At 39.3% G+C, this 17845-nt stretch overlaps 1 protein-coding gene across 2 annotated transcripts; it reads right to left on the bottom strand.

Annotated features, from left to right (window-relative positions):
- Positions 1-8911: 8911 nt before the first annotated feature.
- Positions 8912-17210, bottom strand: LOC111247033 (uncharacterized). Of its 2 annotated transcripts, none has more exons than XR_002671936.2 (3): positions 16108-17210; positions 15376-15678; positions 8912-10278 (listed from the first exon to the last, which is right to left on the bottom strand). XR_002671936.2 is itself a non-coding variant. In XM_086984932.1 (3 exons), exons 2-3 carry the CDS (start codon positions 15417-15419, stop codon positions 9994-9996), a joined length of 318 nt encoding a protein of 105 aa, XP_086841058.1. In that variant the 5' UTR covers positions 15420-15678; positions 16108-17210; the 3' UTR covers positions 8912-9993. The 2 variants fall into 2 exon arrangements, 1 of the variants encoding a protein (XP_086841058.1); XM_086984932.1 differs by having other exon boundaries at positions 15387-15678.
- Positions 17211-17845: the final 635 nt, after the last annotated feature.

Here is a 17845-nt window from a genome sequence, read left to right as displayed (position 1 = left end):
GAACACCGTTCTTCGAGCAGCAAACGGACGGGTGGGCAAGAAAACTTGCTAACTAGGCGATCTCCTAGCGGTTCTAGGAAGAAACAAACGAGAAAGAGATACACATCTGAACATAAAATTAATGAATGATTACTATTCAGAAACGGGTGTGAAATAATCCTGATTGTAATTATCATCATACAAACTAGCAGCTGGTAACTGGTTCAAGAATAAACCGCTTGTGGCTTTGCAAACAAGTTCGTAGACATTTATGCATCTAATTACAACATTTTTTTTTCTAGTCATGTAGCTTTTACCTGATTACCTCAAAAATTATGCAATACATACAAATTTTCATTTTTTGTCCTTTGTATATTCCTCACGTAAACTTTTTGCTAATTTTCTCAGTTTTAGCCATCTTCAAAAACATACCTGTTAGCCCATGGCCTAGAGGTAAAATCGCTACTTGTTCTAAAAATATATGATAATGCATATACACTTGTGCGCTACCATACAGTGCTTGGATAGAAGCAAACGTTATTTACAAGCTTTTTAGCGTTTTTTACGTTTACTTGTTGTATGACGGATAATTTCGGATTTCACACTTTAGAGAGATTCGGTGGGTCATTCCAAATACGACTGCCAGAAGGGTTAATCTGAAATCCAGGGTATCTAGGTCAAAACACTACAAATCGGTCAAAAAAACCGATATGTTTGTGGGATTAAATCCGAAATAATTGTTGCATCATGCCAAAAGTCATTTAGTAACCTAGCCACGAGAATAGTTCCTTTACTAAGGGAAAAAAACGGTGTCCATTTTTTGAGCAAAAAACAGCACATCTAGAAACTTAAACTATTATACCGTCTGCCTCGCACAGCCGAAATGGCCAACGCTATTTGTATGCTTCCTAGGGTGACTCAAGGATTCGTGTAATCTTAGATTATCAGTGGGTATTTTTGACAGAATTTATCACATCTAACAATTGCCAAAGATACAACGATTCAAATTAAATTGTCATAGGACATTGCTGTTATTGCAGCGTATATACCCCGCCATAGTCAACCAACCGTGACCCTTACAATTTCAACTTACGAACGCTCTTTGAAGTGAACAGCTAAATCAGGATCTCTCTCCAAGCCCCCAGGCGTAAAATTGAAGTGCCAAAATTGAATGTGAATGGGTGAGGTATAAATATTATAGTCGTCGTGACACCACTGTGGATGTAGCCTCATTGAGAACAAAATACAACAAACCAACTGAAACACAGACAGCAGCTGGGAACGCATTCGATAAGGTAGCCACTCACGAAGAAAACACCGTCCATCCGTAGTTCAGCAAATTAAATGGGGTTCCATTATTCGGCCTGGTTTACGCCTTGCGTTATCCTTGATCGTCCAAACTAACTTTTGATCACCCCTTTAATTTTTCGCATCGTTTCTTTTCGATCTCATTGTCTCAAACGTAGATCTTTCTCTGTTTACTCGAGGTGTGAGACGGATAGAAAAATCTGGTTGTTTTGTGTTTTCACATCAAATAGTATGGACAGGAATTAAACGTATAGATACAGAGAGATCCTAAATGCGTTTGTTTTTAAAATATACATGAATATACGGGTCGGTGGATCAACTATGGCTAAAGAAAGCTCTGCGTCTGAACAAGTTTAAGTCATGGCGGGAAACTACAGAAACGAATCAAAAGCTTGCACGTGCTGCTGTATGGAAGCGGACAGATACTGCATAGAAGCGGAGTAAGATATCATAAAAATCGATGAAAGTATTACAACAAGAGACTGACTTAAATAGAAACGGTACTTGATCAAGGAACATTTCTACTGGCGTAGAGAAAATGCCAAACGTTCTATTTATCGATATATATCTTCATAGGCACAGAACAGTAGAGTATTAATTTGTAGTGTAGAATAGCATAGAGACGGTTTTGTAGAACTACATAATGATGACAATTACATGTAGACATAACTTCGCAAAATCTAAGCTTTGTCAAAAACATGTACATTCCAGTTTTGTCAAATCCAGCTTTGCAAGTTCTTTTTGATGACAAAACCGCTTCTAGTTATTGAGACATTATCGAAAATTTGTCTTTAGGGATAGCCGCCTCCCGGCTCCCAAATGATGTACACTTTGTAATACTTCACTTCAATCTACACGAGAGCTCACTTACGAGTATCACTCTCGCTTTCTGCTTCTAGTAAATGCAAACTAAGATATTAGTAATAGTCAATAAATCGGTAAATGATGATATCAACTAGGGAACAGTTTAGATTGCTGTTTTCTAAGTAAATCCATCACAGACCACTTTATCGATAGAAATTATGCAACAGTTCCCATGAAAATTACTTATGACTTACGTACTATATCCAAATTGTCGTCCACTTCTAGACATGTTTACTAGAATAATTTTTGTTACTTTAATGTATAAAAGCTGTTAGAGCGACACCTGTGGCCGGTTGCTAAAGCAGTAAACAATACCAGTAGCCCGAACATTTTTGGATGCAAAAACTTGCATGAAAAAGCCCAGAATACGGTAAATGCGTAAGTCTATTGAGCGAGCTATTGATATAAATGTTTTGTATTTATTTCTTCTTTCTTCCATGCGTATAGCCACGTCTAAAACCAGCCTAACCTTTGTGATGGCATTAGAGATTAGGTAGTCACAAGTAAAAAATTGAAGTTTAGCATGATTAGAATTTCTCCTGGTATCCACATTTCGTACGAATACCTACCTGTATACGTATCTGGTCCTCTTTGTGCACTACTTTATGTAGTACTGCGTACACCCTTAGTCACGCTGGGATTCCTGGAATAGGATAGCCTTCGCCAGAAGCCTGAAGACCCAGCGATAGCATGGAGCCCTCGCTAGTACGGTCGAATGCATGAGGCGTGTAATGCATTTCATGTCCTGTCAGCCCTACCGCCGTGTGCGCGAGTTTCTGACTGCGTCTTTAGGCTCATAGAGCTGCTAGCCTAGAACGACAACAAGAGGGTTACGTGTTGTCTTGCTCTCTTAGTGGAGCTGTAGAGAGGCTATGCCACGTTACAGCTGTGTGCCACAGTACCGATTTGAATCGTCTTGGCTCGAGATGACCGTGTCAGATGTTGAGATCATTCGTGTCCGACCTCACCTCACCTAACCTCTTTTTGCTCCACGATAGGCTAAAAGAGAAAAAAAACTGGTTTGCTGGCTGCCTGCATGACACACATGCACATGTACACAAATTACGTTAGCGCTATATACACTTTCGTATGAGTGCCTGTATATCATCTAGAACAACCAAACGGGCGTCGCATATGCTGCATAGTGTGTGTCTATGTAAGACGGGGGCCACAGCAAGGTGATTGAAAACCATATTTTTGCTGGACTCAAGAAAGTCGCAAACAGAAGCGCGACAACTCAGCCGCCAGAACATTACTAATGGTATTTATTAACGGCTTTTTGTCAAACGACTTCCTGTCAATACCACCGTAAGATTTTTGATTTAGTTGAACAATTTTCATACAAATTTGTATGAAAATTTGGTAAAAAATAACTAAAAATTGAAAATGAGGTTTAAAAAAATGAAAAATACGAAGATTTCGGGAAACTATTTTTTAGACTTTACTCCCGTAGAAATGAAACAAAGCGTGAGAAACGCGCCAAGGACAGTAACGAAAGAGCGCTTTCATTGAACACGATTATATAAATGTATAGCCTTTATACTATCCTATTTAAATTAATCAGCTATACATTCTAACACTAAACGAGTAGGTGTGTCAGTGTGAAGTAGTCTTAGTGGACTGGATTTTTTTAGCTCATTATATACACATACATAATGGGTTGGTTTCGAAAAATTAAGGGCCGCCTAAGCAGATTTTTCGAACTTGCTCTCAAAGTAACAGTACACAAGTACAGCGCAATAAAAAATCGTCAAAAATCGACACGGTTCCGTTATTACTGCCCGCCGGGTCTCATGGTCCGCTGATTCACGGCTGATAGAACGAGGCATGCATACAAATGCCAGGTTAATTTAGAGCGAAATTTGCTAGCACGACCTTAACATATAATCTAATAAGGACTTCTAAGAAATAACACTATCTTCCGAGTATTGGCTTGTATATTGGTCACCACTACGGCAGATAGGTCACAGAGGCTTTCAGATTATCGTCATACGTACATCTCAAAAAAAACTGAGATCCTGTCTACGTAACGTAAGCCGTTTTTGCAAGAAATTTGTAGCATGCTATCGTCCAGTGATAACTAAAAATAGTCTACGTCTTTTAATTGACAAACCACATTGTAGCAGTTCGAACGATATTATGCTAGATATTGACAATATGAGGGTTATTTAGTAACTGTTTTATTAGTACTTGATGAAAAATTGTGTAGCATACGGCGCTCTATGCGTGGCGCGCTCAGGCAGGCAATTTTATATGTCGTAAGGTCGTCCCTCTTTACTACATTACAGAATATGTGTACTATATAACTGATGTTTACGATAAGTAAAAGAACTATACGTAACAAGACACATTGTAATATAAGCCAGTGCTAGTAGTAACTAGCGTCACGGATGCAGTAGTTGAATAAAAATACGTTGTTCAAAGGGTTCCGTTGGTGTAAACCTTGAAAAACACTGTGTTGTCATTTATATGGTCAAATTTATACGACTTATTGTATTGACTGTTGGATATTTTCTTTGTAATTATTAACATACATTGTAGTACCTTTTTTTCTGAATTTTTTACAAGCACTTGTCGTCGAGACGTGGCCTAGACTAAACGCTTCAAGCATTACGTCCGGAACCGCCGTTAAGGACTTTATTAGATGGCTGACTCTCAGCACTAGATGAACTGTGTGTGTCCACGACTGGATTCGAATTGAAATTAACATGTATCCATGAAAACCGTGTTACCGACTACATATGACGGGAACGTGGCTTTTGGGCCTGAGATGTGTGAATGTTCTCGACCTGCGGTTCTTCTGGCCAAATATTTCGGCCCATGGCAGTCAATGCCATGTACGTTGTTATAACAAATGGGCTATAGCTCGTCTGCGTTTGAGTTAAGAACCTGAAAATTAGTTTCACACACCGATAGTTACACGAAATATGTACATATAGTTTATCAGATAGGTAAGGTGAGAAAGATCAATATTTACTTGAGTTGTGAATCGTAGGAAGGAACACAAATCTAAGACTATATGTACTTGGTCTTCCATGATACAGCGTCAGCTTAAATTGGTGCTGAGTAATCGGCCGGTCAAGTTTGAACTTTTCAATTCTCAAAGCTACATTTTTAGATTCAAATCAAAAGGATCATTTAGCTTCAATCACGTTCCGGTTACGTTCGAAATATCATAGCTCTCTTGCAGGCCGCATAATTAAGCAAAGCGCTATGGTTGAACAGTCAAAATGTACGGGACTTAGTTGTGACCGCAAAATGTATAATACTATTGTTCTTTCAGAATAATCTAATAATAAATTCGTTTTTTAGAAACGATTTATAGAATCTATTAGATGGTCAACTTTTTCATATTTCTTCTAAATACATTCCACGAGTGGAAAACTTCCTTTAGAAAGACGACTCGACGAGCCCTCTGACAGAATGAAGTAAAGGGACTTTAATTGTTCAAAAAAAATGAAGATTTCATCTAAACTGTGCGTTATGTATCCAACGCTACAAATACGTGGATACTATCGGCCGGAATGCAAATTCATGCCCCTTTGTTCCTCATGGATGGATAGAATTTGGGCGGCGACCTATTATGACAGCCGACGACTGATGCTGTCAACCGTTATTGCCCTCAGCAGCTTCTCCTCTTTTCGCCATGCGCCGTAGATATCTTTACAACTAACACGGATAATTGTATATGTATATACGGAATATGATGGGCTATCGACCCTAAAACACAATTTAATTGCTAGACAGCTATACCTTTCGCCTGTCGAATTTACGGCCGTATTTGAAACCGCGTAACCACTGCAAGGATAATATCATTGCAAATCATCGAGAATAACAAAAAGGTCGTGCGACGTTTACATATAGACGTTGTACATATCGCAGCGTTCATCAAATTTCGTATGACGTTTCTTTTCCAAGACAGCATTTTTTTGCCAGTCCACCAGAGCATGTTGCATCTGAAAAGGCCGATCCTACAAAAAACTTCTACTAGCGTAGGGTCAATTTTAACTGTTCGTCCGAGGGACTGACGTAGGACAAATTAATAATCTGAGTTCACTGCTTTTTCCTTATGTTGCTGAACAATCTACCACGACCCGCTTAAGATTTTTTATAATTCGTAGACGTTTGCAAGGGGTCGATTTTACTCCCAACAAGTTCTTGAACGTTCTTACTCTACGTCGATGAAGTGCAACTGGTTATCAACACGTAGAGGACGGAGGTTATGAAGTTCCGCTGCGGAGACATCCCTGTTGCTACCGGCACATAGAGCTAGGAAAAACGCTCCATGATTCATCGTTAAGCAGATGCATATATTTTTTGGAAGACACACGGTCATTTGTGGAAAATCGGAGATGCAGGTCTACTAACGCTGTCTATTTGGAGATCATTGGTTCATAAGAAAAAAAGATGGCGGAAGTTTATCTCGACTTGGCGTTTTTCACTGAATCTTATATCGCACTTTTGGTTTCTGTTTGCCAGATGTCACCTGGCTCTGCACATATGCCCCAGATACGGCGTCATGTGTTAAACTATTTTCGCAGAGCACTCGTTTTAACCGGGTCCTGTTTAACTTAACATATTAATTTCATAAGTTCATTCAATACGAATGTATATTTCTGCAGATATAATACGATACGGTTGCTGCTGCTTTTTTTTTTTTTTTTTTCTGAAATAGCTTGATCTTAGTTAATATTGAAGGCTACGCTTCACAAATGAGTATCGTTTTTTTGAAGTATTTTTATACTGTTGTAGTGTTTCTTCTCTTGTTGTGGTGTAGATAGTTATGATAGAGATTTCAGCCACCTAAACACTCCTATCCGGCTCAGTTTTTCTTTCCTCGTACCTTATACTGACCTTAGATTCGTAAATGTTTAGTTGTGTCGACTTAGTTTATTTAGATGTAGCTAGTCGTTTTTACAGTAGACGAGAAAAACTAAAAATCTGACCAAAATAATAATATTAAGATATCAGAAGCTAAAAACAAACCATTTGCCGAAGGGTAGAATTTTTTGCATTCATCACGACGTCGTTTAGTATATTTCATTGGCCAGGCTTGAGCCAGCGACCCAATTGAGTAATATTGAATATCCATAAAAACAAAAACCCTTTAAAGCCGAGTATTTAGATCGGCGAGGTCGTCTTGTCAGTCTAGAACCGCGCATTGAATAAAACCTCTCGGTAGCGTGCAGTTAATATGAATAGTTGGAAAGCTTAAACTGTGTATGGCGTTAATTACGGTCTATACAAAAACGGACGTTTAATCTATAAAGTTTTATTATTATATTAGTTTATGTGAATCAATTCGAGGGGTCTGTTCTTTGTCGTTAACGATCATTGGAAATAGAATCAACGCACTGAAAAGGGCCTCGAAAGCAACATAAAAATGGCTATCATTGCAGACAACGCGCCAAATAGTTATTAACTAGTTTTCACTATAAAACGAATCACGTGCCTCACGAAGTTCCTGACGGCTGGGAAAGCCGCTAAAGAGGCTTAATTTTACCTCAGGCTTTGAAACCCAAAACTAGCTCAGGGTGCGTCAGTTGTTCGTTGTAAGCCACTAGATTACTTGTATTCGAATTCAGACCTAAATTTGTATTTTTCGTGCGGGCAAACAGCTCCCTGCCGCAAGACAAGTTCGACGCTGTACAGGTTCTTCAGGATGGCGGGCCGCAAGCTACGAACTACGAGCTGAAATGTTCGATAGGGAGAAGAGAGACGCAAAGTTACCGTTTATGGAGTGATAATGTTGGCGCTACTATGGTGGCTTGCAGCTTCTTGCCGACGTTGTATCGCTTAAGTAAGGACGAACACAACAAAAGAGTGATATCAAATTAAAGGGAATAAAATCCGGTTCCTGGGTTAATTTCATTTTACTTGTTTGAGACTTCCTTGATTAGCTAACATGTTGTATAGTATACGTTGATGGCGGGGCGGGAAAGCGATTCCTGGTTAGCGGCGCAAATGATCGCGCCGACTGCTTTCCTTTTGCATGTCTTTCGTAAACGATACGTCTTTTAGAAAATAAGACAATAACTTATACTAACGCATTGACCTTGTCTCGGGATCCTAATTTCAACTTTTACGACGCAGTGTATAATTCTTAGCGTATACACGCGATGGAAGGTCGGCTGTGCAGCTATATTTCGTTTCTTAATAGGTGTACTAGATTAAAAACGAAAAAAAAACTCCTAAGCATTCGGCTTCTATACTTTTTATAAGACCTTTTTATAGGGATAAGATATTTATGCGGCCAAATCGATTGCAACTAATATATCTACGGGAAATTTTAACGTCACCTGTCTCTTTTCCGTCGGAAGTCTTTAAGCCAGCTGCAAAAGGGGGTTGTTGTCATTGACAATTCCGTTGGTCATGAGAAATGCAGCTGCAGACCGACACATGCACCTGTGGACCTCAAGCGTTCCACCGAACGCATGCCGTGCCTAATAAGATACCAAAACTGTCCACTTTTTTATGCACCATTAAAGTTATCGACAGTTCCACATTAATTCAGTTGGTTGCGCAGATTATACAATAATTTAGTGCAGTAGTCGTACGTCTGCATAGAAATGCAGGAAACCCCCCTTCAAGATTTATTGAACGCATAAACTTCTCAGAGAAAAACTGGGACCTTGCAATAATAGTTGCCAGCTAAGAGATCTATGTTATGTATTTAAAGTGAATGTGTTTAAGGAAAAAACACAAACAAAAACTAAATAGATAGGAAATAAAAATGTGAACGAACCGAAGCTTTATTATTCACTTCGAAAGCCTGCAGTCAATATAGTAATTTCAGGATTTATTACAGAATCTGTGAATAGGCCAATGTCTCATTTTCGCAAATAAAATACGCGAATATTTGTTCTGTATCGCTGAATTGTTCCAAAATGTCCAGGCTCTATATAGACACTTCCAATTTGTTAATATAGGGCTTAATATTCTTTATTACCCATCCTCTAGGCTGTTATTATTAACCATATAGAATGTGTTGCTAAAACATTCTGCGCAATACAAAAATAAGTATACACAGTAAATAAATACGTTTTCTTGTCCAGATAAGGAAACGTGTTAGCAATTTGACGTAGTTTTATAGATATATATGTAACACTTTACGCGACTAAACATTGTTGACTTGGGAGCCAGCGAGAAAATACGACTCTGCCTATTACGTTTGAATAATATTTTGCAGAAAAAACCTTTCTTAACAAAGAAAAAAAAAAAGAAGCAAACGATATCTAAATACAAAAAGTTAAGTTTTTGGAATACCAGTTATGATTTGTAATTTCCTCTGAGCCTATTACACTCGGCGCGACACACTCTACTTGATTAAAATGACAAACACTAAGCTGGGGGGTAACAACTAGAAGCTAAACGATGATCAGTTCTGTTTCGTTTCCGCGTACGTGAATATCCCAATGGTCTCATAGCTAAAACTAATCCTTGCAGATATAAAGTTAAGTAAAAATGAACTAAGCATCGCAAAATATTATTAATACCTTAAAGACGACCCTGAAATTGCACCAGCCTGAAGACGGAAATAAGTTAAATAGTAAACAGCCCGAGAAAAGTACACACGTGCCTCTTACGGTAGTTGCGTCAACAAAAAGAGGCAAACTTTTAAATAAAAAACCATGGTAAAGTGCTACGAGTATTATATAAATCCGTTCGTGAATTTTTTTAGCTCATTGCGTCATATTGTTAAGCTTTTTTCTACTAGAGACCTTGTTATAGTTCACTCGTAAGGTGGATTCATACTTATGCGGTAAACTGTGCCGAAATGCCGTTGCTAATCCCTAAAATGTCGTTTAATCCTAGGAACAATTTTTGAAGTTTTCTGAAAAATCAAGAATAAGTGGCCGACAGACCCAGGCGAAGCGAAAACGAGAAAATTGGATGAGGGGGGTTCTTGTACACGAAATCCTCTATGATGACCGAACGTCGCGGTATCGCGGAAGCGGCAGGCGGGGCACTTTGAAGCGCTCTGATAGGGTGGCGACTGTGCGCAGACAGGTTCAACTCTTTTTCGCTTTTCGAGCTGAATAGCGGCGATAAGAACAACGCTACGGCAGCAGGACGGACGCGGAAAAGAAAAAGAAGGCGTTCAGAAGGCTCAAGCCAGGAGTGGTTCTGAAATGAAAAGAAACCTCATTCTTAAGTTTAAGAAACAAAGAATGTCGGCTCGGACTGAAATATCTCGTAGCTAGCTGCCTCCCTGCCTGCTTGTACGGTTGACCATGTCTCCGACTACATCATTCTTCTCCCTACCCTATTACTCGCTGAAAAAAACCAAGCAGCCGTATAACTTTCTCATCGTTGGTTCGTCTTTGTCGAGTTTTATGAAGTTCCTTTAGTAATAGCAAAAAAAAGCAATGGGATAGAACTTTCGTTTGCTCTTAGAGTATAATGTAATAAAAACTTTAAGCAACAGTAATTTCTATTATAATTTCTATCAAGACGCGTTTATATATCGCAGCAAAGCTTAACCTCTCAATTGTCCCATTTACATTATAATCCTGAGCCGTCTTTACAAATGCGCATACACCATTAGACAATTCAGCCTATATTCTATACCGACAGCCAATGAAAAATACAGTTGATTCCTGGCACTAGTTGTAACAAAAACAAAATACTAGATATGGAAAAATACTAAAAACGATTTAAATTACCGATTTAAATTAATTAATCCGTTCCTTCTATGTAAATACATAAAACGTACTTTATTCCATTAATAATTGCTGGTACGGTTTTTTTAAAAGCACAGCACACGAAGATTATTGATATGGTAAAAGGTAATTTCTAAGGATACTAGTCCTAAGGCATAAAAAAATATGGCGTCGCAGTCTATGGAACTAATGCACAATGTTCTCAAGGCTGCGATACAATTGATTCGGTGTAGCCGTGATACGGTTGATTCGGTTTTCGATGTCGGAACGTTTTCCCTGGGAAAGCTGCCATACTGGTTGCTGTACTACGCCAATGCCATATAGTAGCATTGGTGTTGAAAAAGCCAGAAGGAGCAGCATAAAACCACTCCCACAAACACCAAAAATCTATCGACACAGCTTTACACCATACATTGAACTCAACTAAAAAGGTTTTTTGTTATGTAAAATAGCACAAAAACCATTGCTCTACAAATGCTTGGTTAAGCATTGAGCCTACGATAAGGACACCGTTACTTATTAATAATGGTACCCGGTGATCCTCTTAACTCCAGCCCTCAATCCAACTTCTAAATAGGTCGTAAGTTCACACTTAAAAACCTGCCAAACCGTGTTGCAGAAACACCGACGCCGCGAACGATTGTTTAGCTAGTACTTATTATTTTTTAGGAGAAAGTTCTGAAATCCCAAGAATTGGCTTACTTCAGAACATATAAACATGCAGTTCAACTGGGTTTGTTGACCCGATGCCAGTCATCAAAGACACGAGATACTGAAAAGGCACAAAAATTAAACGTTGCTGGCACACTTATTTTTTCCCTTCGTAAACCATAATTTGAAAAATATCTGCTTTAGGCGTCAGAGACGCGGAAGCACACGCATACATTAATTTATCTTAAAAAATTATCGTCTTTTCTTTGCAAGACAATAAATCACTGCTTAGTCTATAAACTAACTGACACAACACCGTGAAAGAGAGGTAGATTAAGGAAGAAAGACACTGGGTGGCATAATCCGTTCGACTTCTAATGCTTGGGCGACGAATAAAGAGCAAACCGTGAGGTCACTTACTAACAATTTCTATTAATTGCCACGAGGATGTATTGACCCATGAAACCTTAACCGAACTCACTTATCAGGGATTTGCTAGCTGACCTCTTCCCGAGCAGCTCTGGCTTATCTACCATATCTCATCGAGATGCTCCTATCGTAATGCACCGACGCCAATGATTTCAGCTAAATAGAGAGATTGGAATGGACGAAGAAGACGAAACGAGGCATCTTGAAACCTTGCAGCCGTTCATGGATTGTCTCGATCACTAGAAAACGATCAAAAATCTTTCCTTCTTAATGCCCGCCATTGATTGCTGTCCGTTGACCTGAAAACGCTTTAGGCCATCGATATCTGCCTCCATGAATTAATAGCAATTACATACAGTATGTTGAAAAAACGCTTTTACTCTTTCGGTGCGCTGCGTGTAGCAGTTGCTAAACGGTGGTCGTTATTTAACCGACTACTCGTGAAAACTACGCAATTCAACAAGCCTATTTTAACCCAAGCCCAATTGTTCCCAAAGGCCCAAATGTCGTTCGTACGTTTACGTCTTCTCATCAGACGAAAAATCGAGATCACTATTGGAGTCTGTTCGAATGCAAAATGTACTTTTTATTGTACCAAATTTACGCGTGCGCTTCGCCCCGTGTTTATCTGCATGTGACCGAGCTTTCCCATTAGCATCCGAGTGTTGACTCTCGAATTAAGTCTACTCTACCACAGTTATGTTGTATTTCGCGAAAGCGGATGATACACACGAACACGTATCTTTAACTAGCGTCTGCAACCGCTAGGAAATTATTAAATCGATTTTGTCAACAAAATGTTGTAACAAAAATAAACTGCAGCTCTAGCCATTGCCCGTGGGCTTTGCTAAGCCCCTCTCGTTTGAAAGCCCTCTGCGGTGCAAATATATAGAAATAGGTAACATTCAACAGCTCAACTTGTTTGCCGCAAAAAAACGAATTGTAAAAGGTGATCAGGGGCTTTAGACTGGTTGAAAAGTGACGTCGATTTTCTTTGACAATAAACGCAATGTCTCACTTGAATCCTTTCTTTGTATTTGCCGTAAAGCTTTACAACTACCTATCATTTTTCAGCCAATACTTTATTCCATCTCTTAAGGAATCTCAGTTGCCTCGGAAAAGATGACGTGCCTTCGGCGTGAAATCTCAAGAATACGGTACATTCCAACAAAAGCTCCCACTTAAAATCTTGTAGCGCAACCTTAACGATTTTAGTCATATAATGTCCAGCGTTATTATGGACAAGGATGAATTTGTCTTGAAAACGGCCTCTTCTTCTCGATTTTACTACGTCGCAGAAAGATTTTTGTTAGTTATCTTGTCGTTCTCAAGCATTTACCTATGTATCAAACTCTCCCCGGCCCACCAAATGTTAATCACGGTGTCCTTCGGACAGAGCTCCTCTCTTTAAACTACTTATTCTTTTTTCTACCTTTTATTAACGTAAAAGCGCTCCCTTTCATTGCCGACAACGGCTCGGTGCCATGCGAAAAGTTCGTAGGCAATAAGGAGCCGTGTTTCTTCGTATTGTTCACCCAGGCTCCTAGTGTCTAACTAATCCCATCGTCATCCCAACCTCTAATGGCTAACCAAAGCCTTCTACATCCTTTAAATCTAAGATACTATTTTCTTAACTCAGCAACCTTCTATGAGTAAGTGCTCTCGGCTCCTACACGCGTTATTTACAGTAAAAATACCAGAGACTGCTTCGAAGCTTCGAAAACTTGCCAAACAGGAAAATAGAGTTGGTGTCAAGGAAGGACCTTTTTTCTTTTTATCATCAAGAGTTTGGGAAAATTCGAAATAAATATCCGTTCACTACACGACAGAATTAGAACAGGCTTATAACAAGGAGGGCCTTTGTCTAGTAAACGTAAAGAAACGAATACTGGCAGAAAAATTGGAACATTTGGAAAGGGGTGGACACTACCTTTTGACCGGCGCACCATAACATGCAGAAAACTTATCTTCATTGTCACTACGGCTTGCGAGTGAATTACCCTAGGCCTCTCTGATCAGGGAGCGTTCTACACGCAGTTAATCAGTTTTATTTAAAGAAATCCCTGAATTTCAGTATTAGTTCAATATTTGTCCACGATCGTTTGAACTTTTCGAGAGCTTACTTGAAGGGTTTTAGTTTTTTTTTTTAATAAGCACTGAATGCACATTTACGCTAAACCCATTCTTTGGGACTTTTCTCAGAAACAAATTTACACAGTTTTCCCAAACTTCTTACGAATATTGTTTAGCGGCCGTGGAATTTCGCCAGAAAGGTATGGAATTCAAAGCCAATTTCTATTAATCTGTTGATGCTTCAGCTACCAAAGTCCTTGTAAAACACAGATCGACCTCGATGTCTTTCCGGAACAAAGTACGTTAAACTAGTAATAGTTTCGTCGCCTGCCCATAACATGTCTGACAATTTTTTTTTAACGAGTAAGTCCTAATACGCGTTTGTTACTTCTTTAGTAAAAAAAACCAACAAGTCTATATCTCGTCTCAAAGATAATGAGAGCAGTGAATAGACTTTCTAATATATAAGATCCTATCGAAACCAATGAGTTATTTAATTTGAGGTGTTTGTGAGTTAAAAAGTGAAGAATAAAAAAACAAAAATCAGAAGAGCGACCAAAATCGATAGACCTAGCCTTTTCGTTTGAATGGCATTAACTAGTTACCCTTTAAAATGGTTATTAACATGTGGGGCAGCGTGAGGCACATGAAAAAAAAAAAAGGTAGAGAAGACTGTTGCTAAGGGCCTTACTAGGAACAGAAATGGCACTTCAATACGAAGGTTCCACAGTCAGGAATTCTATATCATAGATTGATTCGCTATAAAAAGATGAAATATTATTGATCTGATAAGAAAGAAGGGTTATAGCTGCTAATTTATAGCAGAACAGGTTGCATACTTGAGAAAATGTCATCAGCCGACGGCACTGGCTCGTCCCAGCTTTTTATCTTGTTGAACAACATCTTGTTGTAATGTTGTTCATCAAAGCTATGCACCTAGTGTATTATGATCTTTTCTGTTTGGTGTCTTCCGCATCAAGCGCTTGAGGCAAGGAGCTGACTTATATCAGACAACGCCTAAGCTCTAGCTGATGTTTGATCAAAGCAAAGCTATATGTAGGGGTTCTATAAGTACACACACATGCACACACAAGAACATATCGCCCTGGTGGCTCACTTGGAGGTTACTATATAGCAAGCTGTATCCTATATGTATTACCACATAAAGCGATTCCTTTCGCTACTACCGGTGCTTATAGTTCAGTCTCGCTAGGGAAATCCGCATAGGGGTCGCAGCCGTAGAAAAAAAGCAAAAAGTACGCAGGGTGTATATATATATATATATTGTAGGGTGTTCAGTTATATGGTGTGTAGTGCAGAAAGGAAGAACGAACGTAATGGGGGTCTATAAGAGATTTATACTGTAGGTAGACCTTTGCCAGGTAGCAGCTGCTAGCTATTTTCTTACCTATAACATACCGCTGATGGCTTGTAAGATTCCAGCGTACGCATTCTTCTGCGTTAGCTATCGTTAGCCAGCGGAACCTAATCAAGGTCGTTACGACAGGGCCGCATAGCTACCAAAGAGTACGCATGTCGTCCCGACTCGACACAAAGGGCGGCATGGACCACTCGTTTGAATTTGAAACGAGGCCACAAGGCCGACCCTCGATGTTCCTTTCGCCATCCAATCAGAGTTTCAATCCCGTTTCGTATTCTGTCGTTGCTGTTGGTGCCGCTGCCCTTGTTCTCCATGATCCGGTATTTGTGCCTAAAGGAACAAGTACACACCTCTATGCTATAATACGATTTTGCTAAAGCAAAACAAATACCGAGGAACTGGTAACGAGCAGACAAATACAAGAGTGGGCGTGCTTACAGGAAAGGCTAGAGCCCAGTGAGAGTGAACGGTACACAAACCATTAGCTGCCGCAACATTATGCGACGTAATGTGTTTCTGATATTGTTGCGTTGCATTGCGTAATCGCAGACTGGTTGCCTAACTATTGTTGCTTTTGTTACTCAGAGTCAAAGACGAAAATTGTAGAAAATCTTATTTTTTTAGTTTTATTAGTTGAAGCTGTCTTCAGATCCAGTGACTAACGTTGACAAAATTAACCTGCATACACTTCCTTAAATAAATCCGATGACAACAACAGAACCGAAGTACTGAAACACTTCAGTAGTTGATCGTACTTACCTAAATTATGTATTCGCTGTCACTATTTTTCACCTGTCAACCAATTTATTTTTTTCCTGCCCTCAGTTGTCAGGTCCGATGTTAACGAGTTCATAAAGCGCCAGATTTTGAGGATTTCTCCAGTTTCAAATATGTGGTTGCTAATTTTCATTAGCCAGTGATCGAAAATCTATCGGAGCTAGGTGATGAATGCAAAAGGACCTCATTCCTGAAGTCTTGCAGGGCGCCATTCATCTCCTTGCTATGTGCGACCTGGTATTGTGGTGGAAAAGGGGTGGCTTGGCTTTGTCTATCGCATCTTCCGTGGTGGACGGCATCGTTTACTCGATGCAACTAGACCATGTACAGTTCTTTGGTGACCGTTTTGTCCTTCTTAAGCAATGCTCCGTCTATAAGACCGTTCCCATTTCACTAAACGCTAATCATCGTCTTTTTGTAATGGAGATCTAGCTTAACTCTGGGCTTAGGTGTATCTTTTATGGCTTCCCATTATTTTCTCCGTTTTTTTGCCACACACAGTTGCTTCTTAGACACAGTTGCTTTTCTAAGGTTAACCATCGGAAATCTGTTATTGTGATTGATATTGCTCGGTGCCTGGCAAAATGCTGAAAGGCGACGAGAAGCGGTGCTCTTCGTTTGCTCAGACTATGGGGCATACAAATTTTTAAATTTTGAACAAACCCTGTGAATCTTAGTTGCACTCGATACTTTGATGACTGCAGTTCGTTTTCTCACTTGATTCAATTGTTTCCGAATTTTTTTCTGGCTGCCTCTTTTCAACAATGCCTTTAATTGGTTCTGACCGGCTTCAGATAAACGACCGAGGCCGGTGCGTCCTTCAGTTTCAAAATGACATTCTGAAACTTCGCAAATCGTCTTTGCAGTCCTCTCTGTACACGACAAAACTATGTTGTGCTGCTTCAGCAGCCTGTTCAACAAAAGGCGAAGTAAAATCGATGACGAAAGCGCGTTTTTTTCACCTGGAGCTTGAATTTGACATAAATTTTAACTCACTGCACAACTAATTATTATAGTGGACTGCCAGAGAAGATGAAGAGAAAGAACATTTTCGAATGATGTACATCACTAAAAAATAGAAAGCAAACAAATGAAAAAAAGTCGCGTTTCGATCTAATATATAGGGGAGACGGGGGCTATATAAAGAAGTATTTATTAAACACTAACTTTTAGGAGAATTACTGTCACCTGAGAAGAAAATACCTTATCAGCGTATTCGCCAACTTCGCTTGTGTCTCATACCTTAAAATAGGCAACCAATTTGTGTGAGAAATAATCATTAATGAAAGATATATATATATATCTAAGCGAATATAGCCTTACCACCTTAGGCTATATGGGCCACTAACGAGTTTTTGCTAGGAGCAATGAGATCAGTCAGATCTTAATCTTAGCTGAACGTTTTCTAGATATCTATTGTATCTATTTGTTTTTGTACACAAAATATGTAATGATGTTATGTACAGATGAGCAGATGTTTCAGTTCAATGGGACTGCTAAGACGAACGAGCCCATATTTTCAAAAATAAAGCTGCTAATGCTTTTTTGCAAGAATAACGTACGATTTAGAGGCTCGGCCTCTTAGTCCGTGCGACAGAATGGCAACAAGGCTGCCAGCAAAAATGTCTACATTTTTGGAGATTATCGGCTGCCTAGTTGGAATTACACTCTATAATGGTCCAGCGGCGCCGGCTGATTATCAGATTGAGCCGTTAAAGAA

This window comes from Varroa destructor, unplaced genomic scaffold (genome assembly GCF_002443255.2).
Source record: "Varroa destructor unplaced genomic scaffold, Vdes_3.0 BEIS01000003.1, whole genome shotgun sequence".
NCBI lineage: Eukaryota > Metazoa > Arthropoda > Arachnida > Mesostigmata > Varroidae > Varroa > Varroa destructor.
This window is presented reverse-complemented; position numbering and strand designations above follow the sequence as displayed.

Coding starts and splice junctions, on each gene's coding strand:
- LOC111247033 (XM_086984932.1), bottom strand. CDS start 15,419: ATGCGTACGCTGGAATCTTACAAGCCATCAGCG. Junction 10,279..15,386: donor AATCTTACAAGCCATCAGCG/GTATGTTATAGG, acceptor TTTTCATTTCAG/AACCACTCCTGGCTTGAGCC.